Source organism: Chionomys nivalis, chromosome 3, assembly GCF_950005125.1.
Source record: "Chionomys nivalis chromosome 3, mChiNiv1.1, whole genome shotgun sequence".
Taxonomy (NCBI): Eukaryota; Metazoa; Chordata; class Mammalia; order Rodentia; family Cricetidae; genus Chionomys; species Chionomys nivalis.
In genome coordinates this window covers 39905621-39931409 of record NC_080088.1, presented here as the reverse complement: position 1 = coordinate 39931409, position 25789 = coordinate 39905621, and the positions used below count along the sequence as shown (strand labels likewise).

General features: G+C 36.1%; 1 protein-coding gene across 10 annotated transcripts in view; it reads left to right on the top strand.

Annotated features, from left to right (window-relative positions):
* The window catches only part of Stxbp5l (syntaxin binding protein 5L), a 229221-nt gene that overhangs the window by 68830 nt on the left and 134602 nt on the right, over nucleotides 1–25789 (top strand). For all 10 annotated transcript variants that reach the window (XM_057763575.1, XM_057763572.1, XM_057763570.1 and 7 more), the window contains exons 6-8: nucleotides 8344–8478; nucleotides 11708–11771; nucleotides 21405–21488. In XM_057763575.1, coding sequence (XP_057619558.1) covers nucleotides 8344–8478; nucleotides 11708–11771; nucleotides 21405–21488 — 283 coding nt within the window. The remainder of the gene's footprint in view (nucleotides 1–8343; nucleotides 8479–11707; nucleotides 11772–21404; nucleotides 21489–25789) is intronic.

Here is a 25789-nt window from a genome sequence, read left to right as displayed (position 1 = left end):
CAGGTTAAAATATTTTTATCATTTACTTTTCTCATTGCCATGACGAAGCATCTGACATAAAGTAACTTAAAGATGGAAGAGATTATTTTGACTTAGGATTTGTGGGAGAGGCATGGCGGCAGGAACATGAGGGAGCTGATCATTTCTGCCCCCCAGTCAGGAAACAGAGGTAAATGCTGGAGCTTAGCTTGATTTCTTCTCTCTTCCTTTTCATTCCGTCTGGGACCCGTCCCAATGGAATTATGCCACCCACTTTCAGGGTAGGTCTTCCCTCCAGAGGCTTGTCTCCTAGGCAGTTCTAAATCCAGTTAAGCTAACCGTGAAGATGACAGACACCTCATAAATTCAGTCCATTTGGAAAGAATTAGTCCTTTGAAAGTTTATTAACATTCCCCCAAAAGTTTGAATTTGTTTTTATAACTTCCTTATATACTATTCCCACTTGTATTTTATGTAACTGATATATAGTCTCTCTTCCAAAGTAATATTGTTCAAACTACCAATTAATAAAATTGCTTCTTGTTTTGATATCACTACTAACCCTAGCAAGTATTTTACTAATCTAGGCACCATTTCCTAGATGTTAATTCTAGTTGATCAATAATTTTTTAACATAAAAGATATAAAATTATGAATAAATTGAAATTTCATGTAATACATGGATGGTATAAATTAATATATAATTAAATTATGTGTGATTTTGTAGTCTTTATGGGATGGAATTATTGATTTTTATTGAATTTAAGGGCAAGCAAAATTCTCTGTTTTTTGGTTTTAACCATTATTAAACCAACTTTCATAACTATATACTTACTATTTGATGCTTTTTAGAACCAAATTCAGTATTTTCCATATATCCTCAATTAATACAATTTTTATTATATAAATTTTCACTCCATGGTACTGACATGTATAATTATAATCCAATGGTGTAATTAAACACCTTGGTATACTTCTCACAGTAGACAAGAAAATGATCAACTGAAATCTTTTCCCTACTAATAACTGCTTTTACTTAATAGAATTGATAATCTTTAAATTGAATAAGAAAGAATAGAGAATGTAATCCTTAGCAAGTACAGCATAAAAGCTTGTCTTACAAATGACCTCTGTGGGTTAAGTGAAAAGTTATAGGACATTAGTTAATTATTTTAAGAAAAGATAAAAATCAAGTAACAGACCTTGTCATAAGGACGCACTCTATAGCCCAAAGTTCTAGAGTGTGGGCAGAAGGATCGCTGTGAGTTTGAGGCCAACCTTGCATGTGCCGTGAATCACTCTCAAAAGACCCAAAGAAGAAAGATAAATCAAGAAACAATATGTAAGACATTTGCAGTTTAAATTTTAATGAGTAAATAAGTTTAGGTATTTAGGACAGAATGTGTGTCTGATTTTATTTGTGTATATGAATTAAATATAACAAAACTATAGTTCAATTTTGCCAAATAAAGTTCTCTTAAATTTTAAATTCCCAAAGAGATACAGATTTGCCTTATAAGTTCTGTGTCTCTAGTATCTAGGTACAGGTATATATTCAACATGAAGTATTTACTATGTCAATTAATCTTATATGTGCTGGTCATCATTTCTAGTACATTTTTGGCAATGTAAATTGTGGAAGCATAACATTTTAATCATATATATTTCTTGTTCCAAGAAGTAATATATTGAAAAATAGGATGAATATGCTATGATTTCCATGGAAAAAATAAACTATTTAAAGCAGTTTTCTTGATAATTTCAGCTAATAAATTTGTATAAAGCTGTATAGCCAAATAAAAATAGAAAAATTAATGATGAGATTCCAAACTGTGTCATACATAGCCAGTGTGGCCATGCCTTTGTTTAGGAATAAAACTTGGCTGGAATATACTTCTGCTTATTAATGTGTGTGTTATCTATGGCTATTTTTGTACTACTGTGTAAAGGTTGAGTAGTTGTGATACAAACTGTGTGGTATTTAAAGCACCAAATATTTACTATACTTTCATACTTCACAGAACATGTTTGCCATCTCTAACTTAGGTTTTTGGCATGCCACTTTGATAGCTGCAGAAATTTAACTTAGTCTGTGTTATGTTAGATAGTTCCACACACAATGGCAAGTGATTGAGGTTTTTATTGACAGATTTAGTTGGTTGACAGCCCACTAAGACTATGAAAGGAATTTAGCTGAATATTCACTCATTTTTAATTTGGTATTTTGTATAATAATTCTCGCTAGTATATGTTGGGAGCAGTGAGACCCCAGATTCTGAATTTCTTGTAATCCCCTGATCTGAGTGCCTACAGCTGCTCTGAGCACGAGACCTTCAGGAGTTCCTGATGGCAGGAGAGTGGTTTCTGGTGGGTTTGGCTGGGGCGTGGCTATCTCTATATAATCTGCCCCTGAACACAATAAAGGGGGGGGCATTCTTGGGGAATTCAAGGATGATCCGTGTCACTATCTCTCTGTGTGTGTTTGTGTATTTTAACCTCCTGCCCCTTACCTGAAGCTCGCGGTAACTGGGTGCCAGCGCACAGAGCGCAGACACGGGGTGGGGGGGCATTTGGAGGTCTCCACCGAGATATCAGCATTTGGAGGTTCCAGCCGAGGTATCGGAAACTAGGGAATGCTGAGAGGTCGCCCTCAGAAGGTGAGGGTTATTGGGGTATGTAATCCTGACGTCCTTCGCTCGGTTTGGCAGCAAGTGGAACCAACCGAGAAAGAGGGGTAAAAGAACAGGGTTGTCCCTGGCCGGAGGGGACGTATGTATTGGGAAAAGAAACACTGTATATAGCTTTAAAAGATAAATGTGTACAGATGTATGATATGTTGATTGTGTTGTCTTTTGTGTTCTGGACTGGAGAAAGACATTTAATTCTAGGAACTGCTAAGAAAGGTATCTTGACTTTAAAATAAGGGCTTAAGAATTTGATGTTTTGGAAAGGAGGTTGTTTTTGTCTCCACAGATGATGAGAGCCTAAGGATTTATTCGATATTCATGTGGTTTGAATTACCGAGACCTCCTGATGTTGCAGTGGAGTGTGAGCGGCTGTGGATCCAAGGCCAAGTGGCTCCAGGGGGCGGGCACTGAGGGGCTGCGACCCATGCAAACCCCCGAACCTCGAGGAGCGATGAGGCAAGAACGCTAGGCCCGCTCCCAGCACCGGCCTCAGGGCGCAGAAGCACAGCGCAACCAGGACAAGGCCCGTTGGTCTGGACCTCTGTCCCAGCCCGGGGGATGGGGTCAGGGCCCGCTGCTCTGCCCTGCCAAGCCTCCACCTTCCAGCTCGGTGGGGAGGTGGAGTCTCCGCCTCTCCCCGTTGCCCTGACCCACCCCTCCGAGCGCTGCGACTGGAAAATGGCAGTAAATACCCCTAAGAATGCAGCGTCCCCACTCAGCAGGAAGTAGCCAGATTGACAACGTCCAAATTCCCTAAAAGATAATTTAAGTGGGGCCCCTTCAGTGGTTGCAGAGCAACAAGCCTGTTTTCCTCAGTTCCCCTCCACTTTATGCACCAGTTTGGACCTAGAAGGAATGCAGCTGGGGCTAAAAGGCAGCTGGAGCAGAGCTTTGCTAGGTGGCTGTGATGGAAGGCACATTGCCTCAGCCCAGTCGGTGCCTAGCCTGGCAGATGCTACAGCAGTGCCAGGAGCATCAGCAAATGCAACAAGTCCTGGAGCTAAGACAAACTGGAGCAGGAGCGCCAAAGAGCGAAAGAGGCAGAGCGGCTAGACAAGGAGTGCCGGGCTGCGGAGGAGGCCAAATCTGCCATAGCCAAGCAAGCTGCGGACCAGATGAATCAGGAGCAGCTGGCAGCGGAACCTTAAGTTGCTCTCTTCTGTTCCCTAAAAGCCAGTATTCTCCTGAGGAGAGGCTGTCACTCTCTCCCGAGTACAGGTCCAATCAAAGTGACCAAAAGGCTGTGTGGTCAGGAGGGTCTCCTGTTTCATAAAAAAATTTAGTGGGGAGATGTTGGGAGCAGTGAGACCCCAGATTCTGAATTTGTTGTAATCCCCTGATCTGAGTGCCTACAGCTGCTCTGAGCTCGAGACCTTCAAGAGTTCCTGATGGCAGAGTGGTTTCTGGTGGGTTTGGCTGGGGCATGGCTATCTCTAATCTGCCCCTGAACACAATAAAGGGGGGGAGGGGCATTCTTGGGGAATTCAAAGATGACCCGTGTTGCTGTCTCTCTGTGTGTGTTTGTGTATTTTAACCTCCTGCCCCTTGCCCGAAGCTGGGTAACTGGGTGCCAGTACACAGAGCGCAAACACGGGGGTGTGGTGCGCGGCAAGTTTAGTTTATTTAAAATCATGAGATTGTTTTACTTAACAAGTTTTGGTTTTTTATGGGTGAAATTTTCTAAAATTCCTGCCTATCAGTATTTTGTCTTAAGATACTACAGGACTCACAGGAACACTATCACTTCTTTTCTGACAGTTGGGTTTTTTAGTTACTGTCATTATCCTCCTCAGTGCTCTTTCTTCTCCTCCTCTTCATAATTTCATCTTTAACAGGTTTTAGGGGACCAGATAGCCGCATCCCGGCTATCATAACAGTAATTTCGGCTCAGCTCCTGAGAGCTGAAGAGAAAGTAAACAGTAATCATTCAGCCACAGAAAAATGCTTCCTCCAACTGTTCTGTAGGATTGTCTGATAAAACTTGCCATATGAAGTCTGAACATGGTTCAGACCCACCTGGTGCTCCTTTCATAAAATGCAGTTTGTGATTTAGGAAGTCTGAAGTGGACCTCACTGTATGTGTTTGTAATAAATGCTCTGATGCTACTGATCAGTAGACTTTTACTTGAATAGCAAGGCATTCTTCTCTCTTATTTTATCCAGACCCCCTGCTATTGGATAGTGTCATTTATATTTAGGGCATGTGCTTCTTCTGTAGTTAATAATTTCTGTAAATATCTCAACAGATGCACAACATCAGGGCCAAAGATGTAGCTCAGTGTTAGAGCATTCACCTAGAATGTGCTTGATGCTCATCACTATTTAAAAATATCTATCAGAAAAATCATTAAAAATTAACTCATGCCAAATCATTGTAAAGTAAGATATGACCTGCTATGAAAGAGTTTAAAGCAGCTCAGTTGATAAAAAAATACAAAGTACAAACACCAACCTTGAAAGAACTTGGCCCCAAACCCATATCAATATTATGTTATAAAAATTCAAATATTACTTAAATTACAGGATTTCTAAATTGAGTCTTAAGTGAGGGTCAGGAAAAAATTTTTGAAAGTATTTAAGTGTGAAAAATGCTTATGTTGTATATTGACCTTTAATAGTCTAATCCAAAAAACTTTCATCTTCATAATTTTCCTTACTCTCCAATGTGCCTTTTAAAATTTTTAGACATTAACACACTTTGATTTTATTTTTTTGTGTATTTTTCGTTTATCACGTATGTACCAGATAAAAAGGATAGAGTATGTGTTATAAGTTTTTATAAAGACTTACTCAATGAAGGTTGAATTGATGAGTGGGTGGAAAGCTAAGAATATCTTAAATGCTTTGTGATAGTCAATATGGACAGGGAAACAAGATTATTCTTCCGTGGCTTACATATAACAGATTAAAATTATTTGCATATTAAGTGGCATTAGTCAAAATCAGTTACAAATGAAGACTTAAAGTTGTATAAAGTTATCAAATAATTATTAGGATTATTAAGTACATATAACAAGTATGTTCATACCCTTTGTCCATGTCATTCATCTTAAGTCAAACCGTTTTGTTCAGGTAAAGTTTGGAAATTTTTATATGGTTATTATAACCCTGTACCACTCATGAGTGATGGGTGGTACAAAAGACCTTGTCTAGTTTCTCTTTACTATCATTAGGGATTTTCCCCTGTATTCTTCCTGTTCTATAAGGTCTGTTTACATTGGAATTCTACCTCCTGCTTCAGGTTTCCTTACTGAATGTGGCAGTTCTCAGATTTTATGTGCTAACTGCCCAGATGGCTGTGTCACATCAAGGTTTCCTTAAAGCTCTAAAATTGTTTTCTCTATCTACCTGCGATTTAGAAGATTTTCCTGTGATCTTATAGCTGCTTTAAAATGAGTTCATATTCTATTAAAGGTTAAATTGATCATTCATTGCCTAGAAACATGACCATCAAGTTGTTTCCTGTGTATATCCTTTGGAGACAGCAATTCTAGACTTCATATTTCAAAGATTTCCAGTATCATGTAGGTTATTCATTAATTAGAAAAAATCAATTAACTTTGCAGTTGCTTATATCACAGCAGGTTTCTAGTGTTTTTAATGTCCTATGCCTGGAGCTTTCCACAGGATAGATAACATTTGGTTCAGAGAGATAGATTGAAAACTCAATGTGGCAGGCTTAAAATATGCACTGGATACACTGACTATTCAGTGTCATCTTTTGTGTACAATTACACTCATAAGTTTCACTCTTATGTGTATTATAGAATGGAGTCACGTGAATTTACTATTCATATTCTTTTTAAAGTTGATCTGTTTGGCTAATGTCAAAATTTTGTTCAGCTCTTCTGATAGTTTAGTAGATAATCTTCCAGGTAAACTCCAGGAAATATTTGATGCAATAACATGTTCTGGAAAGAGATTATCTGTGAATTTATTATCTTAAGAGTGTCTAGAAGAAGCCGGGCGGTGGTGGCGCACGCCTTTAATCCCAGCACTTGGGAGGCAGAGGCAGGTGAATCTCTGGGAGTTCGAGGCCAGCCTGGTCTACAAGAGCTAGTTCCGGGACAGGCACCAAAGCTACAGAGGAACCCTGCCTCGAAAAACCAAAAAAAGTGTCTAGAAGAGCACAATGAATGCAAATTAGAAACTAATTACAATGTTAATAGATTAGTCATTAAATTCACATCTCACAATACGTATGTAGTAGTCCTGATGGCTCTAGCCCTGCAATAGTTCTCAGAGCTAGCCAGAAAGTCCATTACGAAGATGAGAATAGAATAATGAAACTAAAGGAAGTCTGGAAGCAGTGGCACAGGTCTGTGATTCAGCACTGCTACAGTAAGATAGGAAGTAGAGGAAAGAGGAAATCCCCACAGGACAACTAGCCTCAATGCAGCACTGTGGGATGTGAGAAACCCTGCCTTAAACAAGATGGAAATGGACCAGTACCTGGGGGTGTCCTCTGACCTCCACATTCACACTGTGGCACAAGTAAATCCTCACACACAAATATGCATTTCACATTGTGCGCGCGCACGCGCACACACACACCACTAAAGGAAGAATAGAAGGCTTCTCTGGCCTTACCAGTTTCCCCTACTACACAAATGCGAAACATCTTCTGTAGACATAACTACTACCTCTCCATGAACTCTGAAATTTGCATTCATTATGTTCTTAATTTATCTTTGAGCTTTTATTTCAATAAATAAACTGGAACTCAGTGCGAAGATACTAATTTTGTAACTGAACAGGAATGCTTTGCACCACTGTTTTGCACTTAATACTTATTAGCTGCTGGAGTTTGGCAATAATAAAGCAGTTTCAGTCTTATGCATGCATCTATACAGACAAAATTAAACATTTATAGGACAGAGGTTTATATTGTATTTTGTATATAATACCTAGAGCACTTAGAGTTACCTCCATCTTAATAGACAGTTTTAAATTACCTTGTAGAATGCTTCCATTTTCATAGATACCTAGTCATAGTTTTATAAGTATTAATTATCAGAACATTCCTTTCTCATTTTGAGTTTGTGTGCATTGTGGTTTAATAAAAATATCTTCAAATAAAGTTCAATTTTCTGCTACTGAAAAAGATCTTAGTTTCTTCTACATAAAACAGGAATATATACTTATTTGCATTGCTGTATTCAGAATGACAGATAGTGAAGTTGATCTCTTAGAAATAGCGATGAGAATGGTGGGTACCAGAAGAGGCTTTGTAAGAAGGAAGGGTGCCTGGGAAGGTTGATTAATGGGCACTATATGTCAATATGAGAAGGAAGCTCTGAAATACTGTCACACAGTGTGATGACCGTAAAGGACAATAATGTACCACCGTTACTAATGCTGGAAGAAGAGATTTTACAAGGCTTTATAATTTAGAAATGATAAACCAGATTTAAATATTTTTTAGTGTACATATGTATCAAAAATCACATTGTTTCCATTTATAACTTTTATATTTTTGTGCATTGGTCAAAAATTTAAAACTAGACACAGTAAATTTATACTTATAATAGACACTTAATAGTGATTGTCATTTTTAATGATACATTATTTCCTATCACATATATAAATATAACTTATGTAGTGTGATGTGTGTAAGGAAAATGTATTGATCAAATGAAAAATTTAGATATTTTAATTGTAATTTTCTTTCTTTCAGAATTACTTACTGTCATCTACCTTTCCAGAGTAAATGGCTCTATGTTGGAACAGAAAGAGGAAATACACATATTGTAAATATTGAATCTTTCATTCTTTCTGGATATGTCATCATGTGGAACAAAGCAATTGAACTGTAAGTTTGAGCTTGGTTGTCATTTTACTAAAATATTGCATATATTATGTGACCTGTTTGGATTATAATGCAATTAACTTAAATAAAATTCAACTAAAATAAAACCACAGGTAATTTTAAAATATAGATGTATCAATGTATTTTATCCATTACAAATACTGTGAATAATAAAAGCTTACATATATCAACCATAGTCATAAAATATAATAGCACTATAAAATGATATTGTAATTAACATTAGCATAATCATAGTGAAAATGGGTTGTTTTATATGAAAATAATAATAGACATAATTATTAATGATAATAGTTTATCTGTTGCCTTGTTAGAATATAGTTCTCAGAACAAAGAGAAGCAATTACTCAATCTCCTTCATGTTTTGATGAACAACTTGAACTTTTTTGTTTTTTTATTACTTTATGTGTATGGGTGTTTTGCCTGCATGTTGGGTCAGTGAACAATATGCATGCAGGGCCTGTGGAGGCCAGAGAAGAGGGCACCAGATCTCCCGGAACTGGAGTTACAGGTGTTTGGGAGCTGCCATGCGGGTCCTTTGGAAGAGCAGGCAGGGCTCTTAACTTCTGAGCCATCTCTCCAGAACTGCTGCTTTAGCTTTGGCAGTAGTATTTAAACTACTGCACATGTAAAATGGGAAACGTTTCAAACCTACAGTCTTATACACTTCTAGTATTTATTTGTGTAGTGCACACATAAACATAGTTTTGGTCTTTTTTTAGCTTTTTTTAAAACAATCTTTTTAAAAAATTTTTCATGCCAATCCCAGTTCCTTCTTCCTCCCCTCCTCCTCCTCCCCCCACCTTTACCCCACCCCTATCCACTTCTCAGAGAGGGTGAGGTCTCCTACTGCGAGTCAACAGAGTCTGCCATATCACATTGAGGAAGACCCTCCCCTCCACCCAGTATCTAGGCTGAGCATGGTATCCCTCCATAGCGAATGGGCTCCAGAAAGCCAGTTCATGCACTAGGGATAAATACTGGTCCTACTGACAGTGGCCCCATAAACTGCCCACCCCCTAACCCCTCCCATCCCCCTACCCCCCCCCCCCCCCCACCGACCCGGTCAGTTCAGAGTCCGTGAGCTCTGGCTAGATGTCAACTGTCTCAGTGGGTATCCTCATCATGATATTGACCCATTTGCTCATGTTATTGCTCCTCCCTCTCTTCAACTGGACTCCAGGAGCTGGACCCAGTGCTTAGCTGTGGATCTCTGCATCCGCTTCCATCATTTACCAGATGATGGTTCTATGATGACAGTTAAGGTAGTCATGGATCTGATCACAGGGGAAGGGCAGTTCAGGCACCCTCTCCACTATTGCTTAGGGTCTTAGTTGGGGTCAACCTGTGGATACTTGGGAATTTCCCAAGTGCCAGGTTTCTCCCTAACCTCACAATGGCTCCCTCTATCAAGATATCTTTTTCCTCGCTCCCCCTCTCTGTCCTTCCCCCAACTCAGCCATCCAGAGCCCTCAAATTCTTCTTCCCCTTCCTTTTGTCCCCTCCCCTTCCATCCTCCCCCCTGTCCCCCATGCTGCCACTTGACCCAGGAGATCTTGTCTATTTCCCCTCTCCAGGGAGATCTATGTATTACCCTCTTTTTGTCTATGTTTTAGTAAGAAAACAGTTTTATTTGTTGCTAGTTTTATACATGTTGAGTCCTTAGGAAGATAAGTTTGATTGATACTGACTCATTTTCCTACGCATTCTGTTACTCTCTGAAGTTTTAATTAAAACACTATTTTTTTTTTTTTTTTTTTTTTTTTGGTTTTTCGAGACAGGGTTTCTCTGTGGTTTTGGAGCCTGTCCTGGAACTAGCTCTTGTAGACCAGGCTGGTCTCAAACTCACAGAGATCTGCCTGCCTCTGCCTCCCGAGTGCTGGGATTAAAACACTATTTTAATGAATCTTAAATCTGTTTAGGTAACAAGTTATTTCTCTAATCTCAATGATTTTAATTATACTAGTATTCCCAAAGTGCATTCCATAGAATTTAATTCTATGATTAATATAAATTTAAATATCAACTCCTAGTCTCCTGATTTGTCTTCTAATCACTCTCTACTCCTTAAGATACATTAGAAATATCTATTTCAGAACTTTTTCTGAGTTATGTTTTGCTAGTGGTACTTTCTGAGGTTTTGGAAGTTAATGTTAGAGAAACAGACAAAAAATAAGCCAACATGTTAATAATCATTATCTTTAGGAAAAAGGCAGCATGAAATATTTCCCCTTAACTCTTGATGCACTATAAAAACAATTTTATACTCTAAAATTTCACTACAAATAGCAATTTAATAATCTTCTGAACCCCAAACCACTTTTATTATATAGTAAGGCTCTAAGTGGAAGAGTCTAGCATATGGTCAAACCTGTATTTCCAAAATATATTCCTCTCACATGATTTTATGACATATCAATAGTTGTGGAAACAATTGAATATGTGGTTGTATTTGCATGCAGACTTACTATGCATTTTTAATAGGTAAAATATTTTACATCGTTTAGTTTAGAGTTTCCAAACTTTGTGATTATAGATTTTTCTTTCTATGAAACATCTTGTTTTCACTGGTTCATCATGCAATACATTTTAACAATTGTTGTTCCAACCAAATTCAATAGACAAATGGCAGTTTTGGTTTATTGGCTTACTTTTTATTAGAGAATAATTAAGAATATTATTCTTTATAAGGACTTTCTAGAACACTACAATAATATTTAAGTATTACATATATAGAACTAAAAAACTCTATAAACTGATCTTTGTAGCCTTGTTTAATTTCTTTGAGAATATATTCTTGAATGTGATTTATCTTTTGCCATTAAATATATATATATATAATCTGAAAAATATTTTTTTGATAAGGTCAGTGGTACTATATCCAGTTTTAGATGAGAAAATACACTATCAATTGGGTGAATGAATCCATTCACAAAATTTCCCAGTATCTAATCTATATAGTCCTTTGATTCACTTTGAGAAATCACTGTAAGAGAAGCCTAGAATGACTGACCACTTTACAATAGTTCCTAGGATTTAAATAGTCTTTACTTTCTGTGAAGGCTCTTTGTGGATTTTATGTGTCCTTAAGAAATAAAGTAGAACTGTGCCAATTCTGCTTAGCCCTACAACACTGGAGTGTATTCAAGCTTAATTTTAATTTTGTTGTCATTCTCTGGTGCCTAGTTTTAAATTATTGCTATTAATTTAACAGATCCACCAAGACTCATCCAGGCCCAGTTGTTCATTTAAGTGATAGCCCAAGAGATGAAGGGAAAGTAAGTACTCTGCATCATTCTTGCTTTAGTTTTCCTTGTTTTTAGAAGATGGTGTTTTAAACTGTTTAAGATTTAACATCTTAATTGGTTTGTAGCATTCAGTGGCATCTAAAAATAATACTTAAAGTATGAATGAGCAAGTAAACAAATAAATGGATATTCTTGCTACTAATACTTTAAGTTTAGTTTGCCTCAAACTAAAATTGAGTCTTAAATATGCATTGTTGAGAAGGTTACAGAGCAGCTTTTATTTCTAAATGTCATATGATTTACCTTAGTAGTATGATTAACTTTGTCATTAATCATGTATTTGTTGTCTGGCTTTGGTATTAACAAAGTCATAACTAATATCCAGTAATACAAATTAGATAATTTTGATTTTCTTTTAAGTATACACTAATATAGAAAATATTTGCCATTTCATTGGGATAAAGTCCAAGGGATTAGTGAAACTCACCTTTAGTGTTTCTGTGCTGGAGATTCTAGGGATGATTAGAAAACAAAAGGCCTCTGACTTGCTCAATGGAACAGTCCCTGGTGGCTTCATAATGGGTTAGCATTATTGGGGGTGGGAAAGGTAGGAGATCGTCTAGTTGGAGTAGTTCACAAGGGAGTTCTTGGGTCTATTTCTACCCTGGCCTCTTCCTAGATGCAATTTCTTTGCTTTGTGGTTTTTCCTGACATGAAAAGCTCAGTTCTTCTTCATCCTCAAGATTAATAAGGACTGTTTGAAACTATAAATCATAATAAATCTTTTCTCCCTTTAGTTGATCTCCTAGATATTTTGGTCACAGCAGTGCATATGTAGATAAGACATTATTGGTTATAAAAGATCCTGATTATTTCATAATTTCCCTTTGATAATGAAATAGTTGGTAGCTTGAGTTCTAAAACATTGTCCTTATCGATATTTTGTCAAGTATATAATTCTTAACAGGTACCATAAAATTATAATGACATTTTTTTACTGTAGGTTTACATTTTTGTGAATTATTTATTTTTAAAGGATAGGAATTGTGTAGTCTAACAAAGATCCAACATGGAAGGCAAGTTCAGCTGATGAAGCAATATTAGGTACATCTAAATTGATCTATAAATAGAATGTAATGCTATTTGTCAGAGTTTATTTTTTGTTGACAAAAGCTTGTGAAGCTTCAACATATAAAAAGAACTACAGGCAACTAAGGAAAGCTGAGAGTGGGAGGAACAGTCTTCCCCAGGCAATAGCGTACCAACTGGCTGTTCAATACCTAGTGGTCAGTCCTTAACACACACATAAGTGACGTTACACAGACTGAAAAGGTTGATCATAATGTGTAAAAAATTGTACATAAGTTTCCAGGAATATAGATATAGATATATACATACACACACAAACACCCATATGCATGTAACAACCGTTAATGAAAACTGAGGCCATTAATTCAAAATAGAGGAAAAGGGTACATGGGAGGGTCTGGAGTGAGAAAAGGGAAGGAGGAAATGATGTGATTATAATCTCTAACAAATTTCAAAATAAATTGTCCTGTATCCTTAAAAGGCAACTGAGGCAAGCTTTGTCTGAAGTAAATAAAGTTCTATTTCATGTGCAGATATAGTTTCTACGGAGATGTAGAAGAAGCACCCTCATTGGCAGTCAGGGAAATATTACAACTTTCTCATCAGGCTGGCAAATATTAAAAATAATAGTACTAGATAGTGGAAAAGGCCATGCAGCTATGCAGACATAACTAACACATTATAATATTATAAAACTATCCCAATTATTTCATAATTTGGATTAGACATGCAAATATATAGGCACAGAAAACAATGTTATTAAATAAGACACGTGCTTTAAATAATTTGACTTACACAGCAGAAAAAAATAATGACATGTTGAAATTTGCAGGCAAATGGATGGATCTTGAAAACATCATATTGAGTGAGGTAACTCAGACCCAGAAAGACAAATACCATATATACTTACTCATAAGTGGCTTTTAGAGAGACATACAAGGATCTAATCTACATGGGAAGTAGAAAAAGACAAGATCTCCTGAGTAAACCGGGAGCATGGGGACCATGGGAGAGGGTTGAAGGGGGAGAGGAAAGGCAGGGTGGGGAGCAGAGAAAATGTATAGCTCAATAAAATCATTAAAAATATAGTAAAAAATAATAATTTGACCTAGATAATCTTCAAATATCCACACTATTTATGTGAATAAAGAATATGTCTATTAACTGAAAGCTAAATAAATGAATGTTGATACACAGATAATGGATAATTCACTAAGGCACACTTTAAAAGAAGACTCCAGAGCAGTGAGGCATTAAACTATGTGAATAATGCATCTGTATTTGTGTGGGTACTACATACTTTAAAATATTTCTCATAAAAGTTGCATGTCCTTTATGTTAACTTAATTCTATATACTGATTTAGACTTATTGCTGTTAGGAGTTAAGTTTTTTGCATTTAGTTTGTGTGGGAGTGGGGCATGCATCTGCCATGGGTGTGTGTGGAATTCAGAGGACAGCTTGTGGGGCTGGTCTTCTCTCATATAAATTTTGGGAATTGAACTCAGGTTATCAAACTTAGCTGCGGGTGCCTTTACCTGCTGAACACATATTGCTGGCCTCTGACTTAATTTTCATTAAATTGTTTGGATAATTGCTGATTATTGTTAGTATATAAAATACTATTTTATTAAATGGCAGGCATCATTGAATGTTTTGTTTTTAGTATCTGTTCTTAGATTCTCTGGTGTAAATTATTTATGAAAGCCTAACAAATATAGATAACTTTTGCTTCTTTTTCTACATAGAGAGTTATATATATATCTTATGCTTTGTTGGCCAGGACATTATTGAATATAAATGATTTATTCCTGGGTTTAGAGTTTTAGCTAAGAAGTTGAGGCCCTAGATTCTGGCACCATTCACTCACCTCTCACTTCACAAAAAACCAAAATATTCCCAGCTATTTCTAGTATTCTGAGAGTTTTAAATTGTAAATGACATTGAATTTTGTTGAATGTGTTTCTACACATATCAGTATCAGGTTAAGTATTCTTTACTCTTTAATTTGTTGAAATATATTGGTATATTTTCTTATTTAAACTTTTTTTTCCAAATTTCTGAGACAAATTCAATGTGGAAAGGGAAGTTCTCCTTGGAGGCTTGTTGGTGATGTAAGAAAAGAAATGAAGTAGTGATGTTAGGGTTCTTATGGAAGCAAGATAGTATCAGGCAAAAATAGAACATCTGTGCTCCAATACACTGTTTCTAAGGAATCCGAATATAGTTCTGTCCAACAGAAAAGGGCACTGGTGTACTTAGAAATTTCTGTACAGGAAACATTCATGAGAACATCTTTTTGGAGTCTCTAGTGTTGTCTCCTGACACTTCCCTGCTTGTCTCACTTTAGGTTTGGAAAGGTTAATAAACTTTTTAAAGCCTTACTTCCCGAAGTTCACTAGCTATAAGCAACACACCTCCTTCTTCTCACTAATTCTAGATTCACAAGGTTTTCTACAATATAAAGTATACCTTCTGTCTTTCCTAAAAATTGCTACAGGTGTCAAATTACATGACTCTCTAGTGAAGAGATATTAACTTCCCAAGAATCAATTTTAACAAATGTCAGACTAGAGACAGGGAATGAATTATGCTCTTCCCTTTAACTAGGTTGTTCTGCTTCATGATTTAGAGACAAGGCCACAAGTCCATACCTTCCAGATAATTATTGGTGTGTCTCATCTGACTCACCCCATGAAATAATGGTTGGCATAATTTTGAGTCATCTTGCTTCCTCTACACTTTTCCTTTAATAATGCGATCCAGAGAATATATTTAAATAATAAATCATAACATCTGCAATCTCTTTCTTTGAGTAAGTTGAGATTATTGCTCCCCATGGTATCTTTATAGTTGGATTTTCTTCTCTATAAAGTCAAAGGATTTGTTGAAGATACCAAGTGGAGTGACATTAAACTCTAGCATACAATACAGTCATAATTACCTAAACATTTTTGTGTGGTTAATTGGAATGGGGACTCCTGGAAAGGCAAGACAGTTAGAGATCAAGTACTTATTGTAATGGTCTGTCCTGTCTCTTTAAGAGACAAGCCCTGCCCACTCACCCCACCCACCACCAAGGCAGATCTTCCTTCTGCTTCCAGCCTGAGCACTTTCCTTTCTGTATCTCTCCCAAAGAGACAGCTTCTCCTTTCTCCCCACTTCTCCCGTTCCCCCTTTTTTTCTCTCCCCCCCTTTGCTTTTCTCTGCTCTTCCCCCTTCTCTTCTCCCCTTACTCCCTTTCCCTTCCATAACCCAATGAATAAACACCCACTTTCTTTGCATGGCGTGTGTCTGTCTTTCACCTGCCATGTGGCTCCCTGCCTGGGTTCTTCAGCCCCTCATGGCCTATGGGCCACTTGGGGAACAGAGGAGTTTTATTTTTGCCATAACACTTATGCTATGGGTTAATGACAGCTATACTGATGTGGATAAAATAGCTTCCTTTGACGGCACTTGTTTTCTTGTACTAATATAAGCTATCATACTGAGATAGCTTAAAACGGCAAACATTTATTGTATTACAGTTCTCTGTGGCAGAAAACCAACAGTAGCCTCTCTGAACTAAACTCCTTTCTAGAAAAGAGGCTGATTTCTTGCCTTTTCACAAGCTTCAAACAACTATTGACTGGTAGCTCCCTTTGTTTTTAGAGTTGACAATGAATTATATCCCCAGCTTTGTCCCTTGACAGCACTGTCTTTCAGATCACACCCGGGGAAACTTCTCTCTTAAGGACTCACTTCATTAGTTTGGCCCACCTGGAAAGTATAAGGTACCTCTTGCATGTCAATGTCTGACCTTAATTACATAATAGAGGTCTTTCCTGGCACGTGATAGATTTTTATTTATGGTGCTGGGGATCAGACCCAGTGTTTTATGCATGTAAATACATGCTGTATCACTCTTAAGCACTGAACTATTTGACATGTGGGGCTGTTCTTTACTCTGTCTACAGAAAAACATTGCCAAAATTGGGATCAAGAACTGTTTATAAAAAAACCAATTGTTATCCCTTTGATAAGCCTGTGTCATTATTAGGAAAGAACATTATCTCAGGTTCCTAAAAATTATTTTCTTAAAGCTACCATGGCAAATGAACACAGACTGAATGACCTAAAACAACAAATATTTAGTTTTTCAAAGCTCTAAAAGCCAGAAGTCTTAAATCAATATATTGGTTAGACTGTGTTCCCTCTAAAACATGGGTTCCCAACCTGTGGGTCTTGATCCTGTTAGGGGTTGATCGACCCTTTAACAGAGCTCTCCTGAGACCATTATAAAACACAGATATTTACATTATGATTCAAAACAGTAGCAAAATTACAATAATTTAATAGCAGTAAAAATAATTTTATGGTTGGCAGTCACTACGGTATGAGGAACTGTATTAAAAGGGTTGTAGTTTGGAACCACTGCTGTAACATCTCTATGGGTCACTTTTCTTGCCTCATGTAGCTTGCTTGACTTGAAGCATAACTGACTTCTGCATTTATCTTATGACTACCTTTCCTGTCTCTTTGTGTCTTTTCCTTATCTACAAGATTACCAGCCACTGTGTTTATGGCTGGGTCCACTCTAAGTCCAGGGTGATTTTGTCACAAAATTCTAATGAATTGTACATTTAAAAGACCTCATTTCAAAAATAAGGCTACATATTGAAGTTTTGAATGAATCTATGACTTTATCTTAAAATCATGCTTTTCGACTATCACACCTACAACAGGGAAACATAAAGATAAACCTGAGAAAATTGTAACTCTTTGAAACAGCCTCAACTTTCATGAACTCATTTGACCAGCAAAATTATCCCTTTCACTGTTGCTTAGAGAAAATTTTTCTGCTTTAGGAGACTGATAATTATATTCACACAGATACATGGAATCATGAACTCAGGTGTAAAACCAGAACCACACCTCAGATATCATTACAATCTAACATCGATACATAAGTCTTTCTCTATAAGGAAACAAAATATACATAAAATAAGTAGAATATATATTTACAAAAGAAAGTGAGAACCTAATGTTAGTCACTGAAGGAATACATTTAGCAATGATTTTTAAGGGTTTGAACTTGGAGGCTGTATAGAAGTCAGTGTATTACATAAGGCATGTGTTGGGATATAATTGTTTGGCAAGGACACGTGCCCTAGTAGTTTGCAGGGCTAATCCTTTGAAGACTTGATTCAACAGAGACATATGGTAACTAGAGATACCAACTATACCTTCTAATGCAGTATTAAAGAAGGGATCAGATCAGAAGAAGCAAAAATGGAGAGTATTAACTAAGTCACCTCCTCAGTGCAGCCTAAGAGTCCTCTAAGGGTGCCGTTTCTACTTAGTAAGACAGGAATACTCTGGAAAAGCAGGTAACACATTTACAACAGTAGGTAGTAGCTATCTTTTTTAGGCCTTTGTTTACAGCAGGAAATGATGGCAAAGAGCCAGTCTCCATAACATCTGTGGGGACTGAATATCTAGTTGTTAGAGGCCAGGTGGCAATATTTAACCATCTGGCAGTATGGGTATAAATTGCTGTAAAAAACAGCTAGGCTATAAGGGCAATACATGAATCCATGATATTAACTAATAAAACAAAAGCAGAAAAACAATAAATGAAGCCAGGTCATTGGCTTATGCCTGTCTTCCCAGCTCTTTGAGAGGCTGGATCAATCGGATCATCAATTCCAAGTCTGCATAACAAGACCACACCTCAGTAAAATAAACAAACAAAATGTGAAGAAGTCACAAAAGATCACAACCAGTTTTTCTTTATACTTGGGATATAGTTTAACTTTTTAAAATCAATATCTTTGCATATTAGCAAAACAAGAAAAACATAAAGAAAGCTGATACAAAAGAGGCTTTAGTAAAATTCCCTTAATGATGAAAATGATCTTTTCTCACTCTAAGGGAAAAAAGGAACTTTGTGGACCCGAAGCCGTGAAACTTACATAAAGCTGTGAATATATCCTCCTTAATGCTGAGTTTGTTTTTCCCTTTGGGCAGAAGTGAGACAAAGATTCCTTCCATTTAACATTGTTTAGCTGTTGGCAATATTGGTAACTTTTCATATGTATTTTTAAAAGTATAAACTTCAATTAATATTTATGTGTATTTCATTATGTGGTATTTAAAAATATTTTCGTTAATACTTTAAGAATTTCATATTATGTTTTGTTCATAACCATCCCAAACTCTTTTCATATTCAATCCCATCTCCCTACCCATACTTCTTGCTCTCTGTTTTTAAGCCCACCTAATCTGCAGTCTCCTGTTTTCTGCACACAGGCCTTGACCAGTAGCAGCACTGTTTTAGCTTTCATTTACTGCACAAAACTTTTCTAAGGAGGGACGAGAGACCCATTAGTCTATGGGTGTAGCAGTAAGTCTTCAGGAGTTGGTTTTACACAATATCCACTTACCAAAATAATAGTGGTAGGTTCTCCCCTAGGGCTATGACTAGTGCAGCCGACAGCTCTTGGCCCCACTAACCCTGCCACCTACGGATTACATCACAGAGTATCTTTCTGGGTCTAGGTTATCTTCCCCAGGATGTTTGTTTTTTTTTTTCCAGTTCTACCCATTTGTCCTTATATAATTTTGTTTGTCTTTATAGCTGAATAATATAGCATTGTATTAGTGTGTCACATTTCATTATGCATTTCTTCAGTTGATGGGCACCTAGGCTGTTTCCATTTGCCGGTTATTGTGAGAGCAACAATGAACACGGATAAACATCTCTGTAGGAAGATGTACAGTCCTTTGCTTATGTCCATGGGTGGTATGGCTGGATGACAGGGTAGACTATCTCCAGCTTTCTGAAGAACCTCCATAGTGTCTGCACCAGTCTACTCTCGTACCATTAGTGAGTCAGTTTCCCCTTTCTCCATTGCACATCAACATTTGCTGTCATTTGTGGGTGTTATTCATTTATTTATTTTATCCTAGCCCTTCTGGTTGGGTTAAGATGAAATCTGAAAATAGTTTTCATTTGCAACTTCATGGTGGCTAAGGATATTGAACATTATTAAAAGTTTTTTCTTTTAATTTTGAAATTAGTATATTTACATCATTTCCCCTTTCCTTTCTTCCCTCTAAACTCTCCATTTAAATTTTTTAAAAATAATTTCCTTTAAGTTGGCATATCAGAAAGTTCAAATCAATTTAAACATTATCATGTATATCTCCTTAACTATGCATTTGGATATAAGGTATAGCTAGATTAAAAACAACTCTAGGGGCTAGCAAAATTGGTCAGTGGTTGAGAGTACTTGTTACTCTTGAAGATGATCTCAGTTCAGGTCCCAACACCCACTTGGCAGCTTTCAACTAACTCCAGTGCCAGGGACTCTGATGCTCAATTTTGGTCTCAACAGGAACCAGGCATGGATGTGGTCTACATACAGTGCAGGCAAAATATCATATACATAAAAGCATGACTAGGATAAATAAAAATATATTTCTTTGATAATGTTTCAATTTTATATTCTATTCTTCTATTTTAAGAGGAAGACTGTGCTTTTCAGATACTTTACATTGATTTAAGTATAAGCGCCATTGTATTGGTGTCTATATTCCTTATTGCTGAGACAAAACATCTGACCAAATCCCCTTATGGAATTAGGTGGCTTCCGTTTGTGGTTGAAGGAAAGTATTATGGTATGGAAGGCACCAGATGGAAGCATGATGCTGCAGATCACATCTCCACAGTCAGGAAAGAAAGAGTGATGCACGCTTATGCTCAGCAAGCTTTCTCCCGGTTAGGAGATCCACAGCCGCGAGCATGGAATGTTGCCGCCTACATTTAGAACAGGTCAACTCACCTCAACTAATCTAATTTAGAAAGTCCCCAATAGACATTTGTCTCCAGGGTGATTTTAGACCCTGTAAAATTTATATTGTAGGCTACAATTAGCTAATGTTAGTTTAATAGAGAATTTAAAAAAAGTTTTAACTTCTAAAGGTTTATAAGCCATTAGTTTAGGCTATGTACTCAAGGCTTTGGATGTAGTTCAGTGGCAGAGATTCTGTCTGACATGTACAAGGTCCTACATTTAATCCCCAGAATGAGGGGATGCACCAGTATCATCAGGTGGGAATATGATAAAATATTTGCTCAAAGTAAATAGAGTTGATATGACAAAATTTAAAACTATTTTTATCTAGTTTTTCAGGTGTATAGCACTAAATGGTATATTAGTACCAATTAAATATAACACTTCATCGATTATTTTGTCTTCATTTTCTATCTTTAAATTTTCACATAAACTATATTGTATCATGTTTATTTACATGTTTCATTGGTTCTTTGGAATCATCAGAGTTCTCTGGTTATGTTTATATTGCAACAAAAGTTATTGACCCTTTAATTTGTTAATTGCTGTATCAGCATCTTTGTCTTCAAAAACAATTTTAACGTAGTAGGAAGCATATTTAAGTGCTAGAAAAGTTAGGACAAATCAGACTGTGTTGTGTAGCATGCTTTTTCTTTATAGTAGTATTATAACTTTTTATTTGTACACCATTAAAATTAATATCAAATTAAGAAAATGGTTGTTTTACTGTTTTTCAGCTTTTGATAGGTTATGAAAATGGTACTGTGGTATTCTGGGACTTGAAATCTAAAAGAGCAGAACTGAGAGTTTATTATGATGAGGTAAGTGATTTCTGCTGACATATTTGGAAAGTTTGGGAACTATGTGCCACTTTTCTGCTCTGAAGTTTTGTGCTTTACTAATATTTTTTATCATTGGGATCCTACCTGGCCTTACTCAGTGTTTAATATTCTTTTGTTACTTGTATAAGTTCCAACTATTGATTATTTTTGAATGAGAATTCTGCCTTGACAGTCAACTGGGGAGATTATTACCTAGTTTTGGCTTTGTATCTATTCTTTCCCTTATGACGCTTTCTAGATTTGTCTCGTCTCATTTCTTTTATGTAGGTTCCATACTCACATCTTGCTTCTTGACTTTCAAGTTTCTAAAGGCTTCCTAAACAATTCATTTTCTGTGGCTAAGAGTTCAGTTTGAAAAGCTTTTCCCCTTTATTATTTATCTTCTTAGAATAATGATATTGTTTTGTGTATAATAACAAATGACACGATCTTGAGGTAAATTTTGTTATATATAATTGATTCTTGATTAGGTTTCTCCCAGGTGACATTTCAGCTAGACTCTTGATTCCGGGATTTTATTCCCATTTAGAGGAAGCTAACATGAAGACAGTGCAGCTGAGAGAAGATAAAAAGGGAACTCATTTCTTGAGGCTGGGTAGGTGTCTATGCCCTTAGATTAGAAGTAAAGTTAAGAGTGGGACAAGACAGAGGAAAACGCTGATCCAAAATCTCTGCCTAGCTAGCACCCACTCTTATATGGATAGATGTCACATAATTTAAGGAAGTATGGAAATAAATAGAAAACAGTCCCATCTATTTCTTTTTAGAACACTTCAGTTTTAGATTAGAAGAATAAAAAATATCACCCAATGGACTTCTAGTTGCCTTAGAATACTCAACATTTTCTTTCCTATTATATCATAACAATTAAAAATTTAAAGTTTTGGTCCCTAAAGATATATTTATTGGGCTAGAGAAATGTCTTAATGGTTAAGAGCATGTACCGCTCTTGCACAGGATATGGGTGTTCCCAACATCTACATCTGGTAGCTCACAACTACAGTAACTCCAGCTCTGTGGATCTGATCCCTCTCTGCTCTCCTGGACAGTATACTCGCTTGCACATACTCACACATGTATGTATACACATCACTAAAAATCGAAATAAAACCTCAATATAAGTTATTTCATAAAATTCACAGTTCATTTCTTAATGGTTCTCTCAAACTAATATTTTATCATATATATGGGATAGTCACATTAGCAAATAGTCCAGAAGTTAATTGTGTGGTGTCCGAGCAATTTGGTCATAATTGGTGAAAAACAACCATGCAAGTAATAGCACAAATTAATTACGTTTTCCATGTTAACTTTCAGTACATCTGAATCATAAGGAAAAGTGACTCCGCAGAGTTGAGCTGGCTGTTTGCTGTTGTTAAATACACAAAATGCAATGATGCATTATAAATATTTCTCTCGTTTTTAAGACTAAGAGCTAGAGAAAAATACAAACACGGTTTAACTTGTTAGAGTTGGAAAAGACCAGATCAACAGGAAACCAAAAGGAAAATGCTGAAAATTATGCCTTTCTTAAGCCTAAGCTGTATGAAAATCAATTTGCCAACCTTAAGAAATAAGCATATTAATTCTGAAACTGAACTTTTAAATATAGATTAGAAATATTCTAAATTAATAGAATATGATTGTCTATATAATTTATACATAGAGATTATTTTACATATTGACATAAATCATATACACACATAGTTAGGTATTATACTACACATTTGTAGTTTCTGTCATTCTAATAGAGATAGTTATAAACTTTATATAGCTAAAAAATCTTTTCAGACTTTCTTACTACTTTGTCATAACTAGAAACTATCTTTAATAAATTCCTAAGATGGTTTTATAAATCATATATACTCTTCCTAGCCCTGCACATAGTGGTCCCTTCTGTAATTTTTCAAAGTCCGTTCTTAAAATTGTTTCTTTTGTTTGTTTGTGCCTATCTCATTTATTTGCCTCTTTTCTCCCTCTCTGATTCATTTAAATTATAGATTCTCAAGTCTGGAACACTGGCACATACTAGGATTTGAGAGGCTAAGGCAGGAAGACAAGTTGTGCCACTAGTTTGAGGCTGGCTCAATGATGAATTGAGCCCCTCCTACCTCAAAACTATTTCTGTCTTTTGTTGCCTCCTCTAACTTATGTTTATTTTATTTGTACAGTCTCTCATTTCTAATACTAATAATACTTACTGTAGTAAGCAATAAGCTTACTACAACTAACAACTCCCTGGCTTTACCCCTCTCTTAAACTTTAAATTTAAATGTCTAGCAATTTAATAGGGAAGTCAAAATAAATATCACCAGAACGGAATTTATATTTGATTACACATACCACTTTCTATGTTCTTTTTTCTTTTAAAACCAGTTTGGAATGTCCATGGTAATCCTTTCTATTTTTCTCTTCATATATCATAAACAATCAGTTTTTATAGGCTTTTTGATTTTGTCTTTATTTTTATTGCTGTTCTCTCAATTCCTCTTTGTCATTTCTATACCCAGTACTCTACATGAAATTGCTTGACTGGTTATGAGTCTCTTAACATCGACCTTTCTGTATATTCTTCATTAATGGATTATCTTTAAAAGATATAATCAGATCATGAGATTCTCTACATTAGGATATTTGAATGACTCCATGTTAACAGGGTCTGAAAATGAGAATTAAAGCTGTGGTTTTTTTAAAAAAGTATAATTTACTGCATCTTGTTAAACAGTTCACACTTCTGGGACGTGTTATTCACTTTCTCTTAATGATATAATTTTTTCTTCAAGATTTTTTACTGGTAATTGCTTTCTCAATATGAACTCTCTTGTCTCCTTTGTATTTTAAAATCTTAGTCTGTATGCACCAAAAAGCTATTTGAACTGTCTAACTGTCCCTTGATGATTAGTCATAAATGAATTGGATTTTTGTTAGAAATCCAGTATTATATTGAGAAATAATTAGCTGCAAAAAATTGCTTTCAGCTAGGTGTTATAGGTTATGCCTCTAGTCGCAGCTACGTGGGAAAGGCAGTTCAAACAAAATAGCACTTCTGTCAACTTTCTGACCTGCAGTCAGTTTCACATTCTCTGAAGCTACTTCGTCAGCAAAAGTAGAGGGCGAGAAAACGTACACACAGCCTTATCCCAATCCAGTGAAGGAGTTCCTCAAGTTCAAAGCCAACTAGAGCTACACAGTAAGTTTCAGGCCAGTCTAGAATGCAGAGTGGAAATTTTCTAAGTAATAAAAAGGCAAGGATTTATTTTATAATAGTTATGGTTTTGTTGTTTCTTTATATTGATATTTCTTCAATAAGCTCAAAGAAACCTTTCAATTTGGCATAAGGGTAATATTTTGATTCCATGGGAACTGTATATTTCCTTTTGTCAGATTGCTATATAGTTTTAAGCTTTTGTTTTCAAGAAAGTTAGTGTTGACAAAATATGACTCATATTTTTCCTTTAAATTCTTTGTTTTATTTCTTCTTGAATTGATTATTGATATTTGGTTTCCATTAAGTCCCTGTTTTGATAGAAAGAATGTGATGTAACTAAATAAACAAAAAAATCAAATACCCTCCATCAGCTCAGTTACCAGCTCCTTAGTTATACACTATTTATCGTCTTGATCTCTAAAACAAGACAATGTTTCATCATTGCCCTACTTACTGAAATTATACTTCATTTATAGTAGTAGCTGTATTTTTTTCTCTCTTCCCCAGTGGGTAGGATTTCACTGGGTTCGGATGAGGCTTGGGGGCTGTACACTCTCTCATCCTCTACAGCTGACCAAATAGTTTCAGAGACTTTTAAATTGACTGAGGATCAGCAAAGTTGACAAAAGTGCTATTTTGTTTGAACCGCCTGCAGAAGGGAAAAGAAATAAACAGAAGACAATGAAGAATGTTTCTAAATGCTTTTGTTGGAGACTGTTAGGGGAAAAGTCTTTGCATAGAAATTACGGCTAAACTGAGAAGAAGCGAAAGAAAAACAAAATCTCACAAGCCCAGGATATCATGTTGCATTTTATGTTCAGTTTAGTCTTATATTGAGGTCTGAATCATCTTATTTTTTTATGTTTAATGGTTTGTCAAGACAGCAATTTGCTATAACTCATATATATTGGCTGAAAATTTCACACTTGGTTATGTAAAGAATTCAGTTATGTAACTGTATAAGCACACATGTGCTTAATGTTCTGAACAGTAAATATGATTAATATTCACCCATATTGACCTTCACTCTGTTTCTTGGGAGGAGATGTTTTATACACCTTTTTGATTTTCT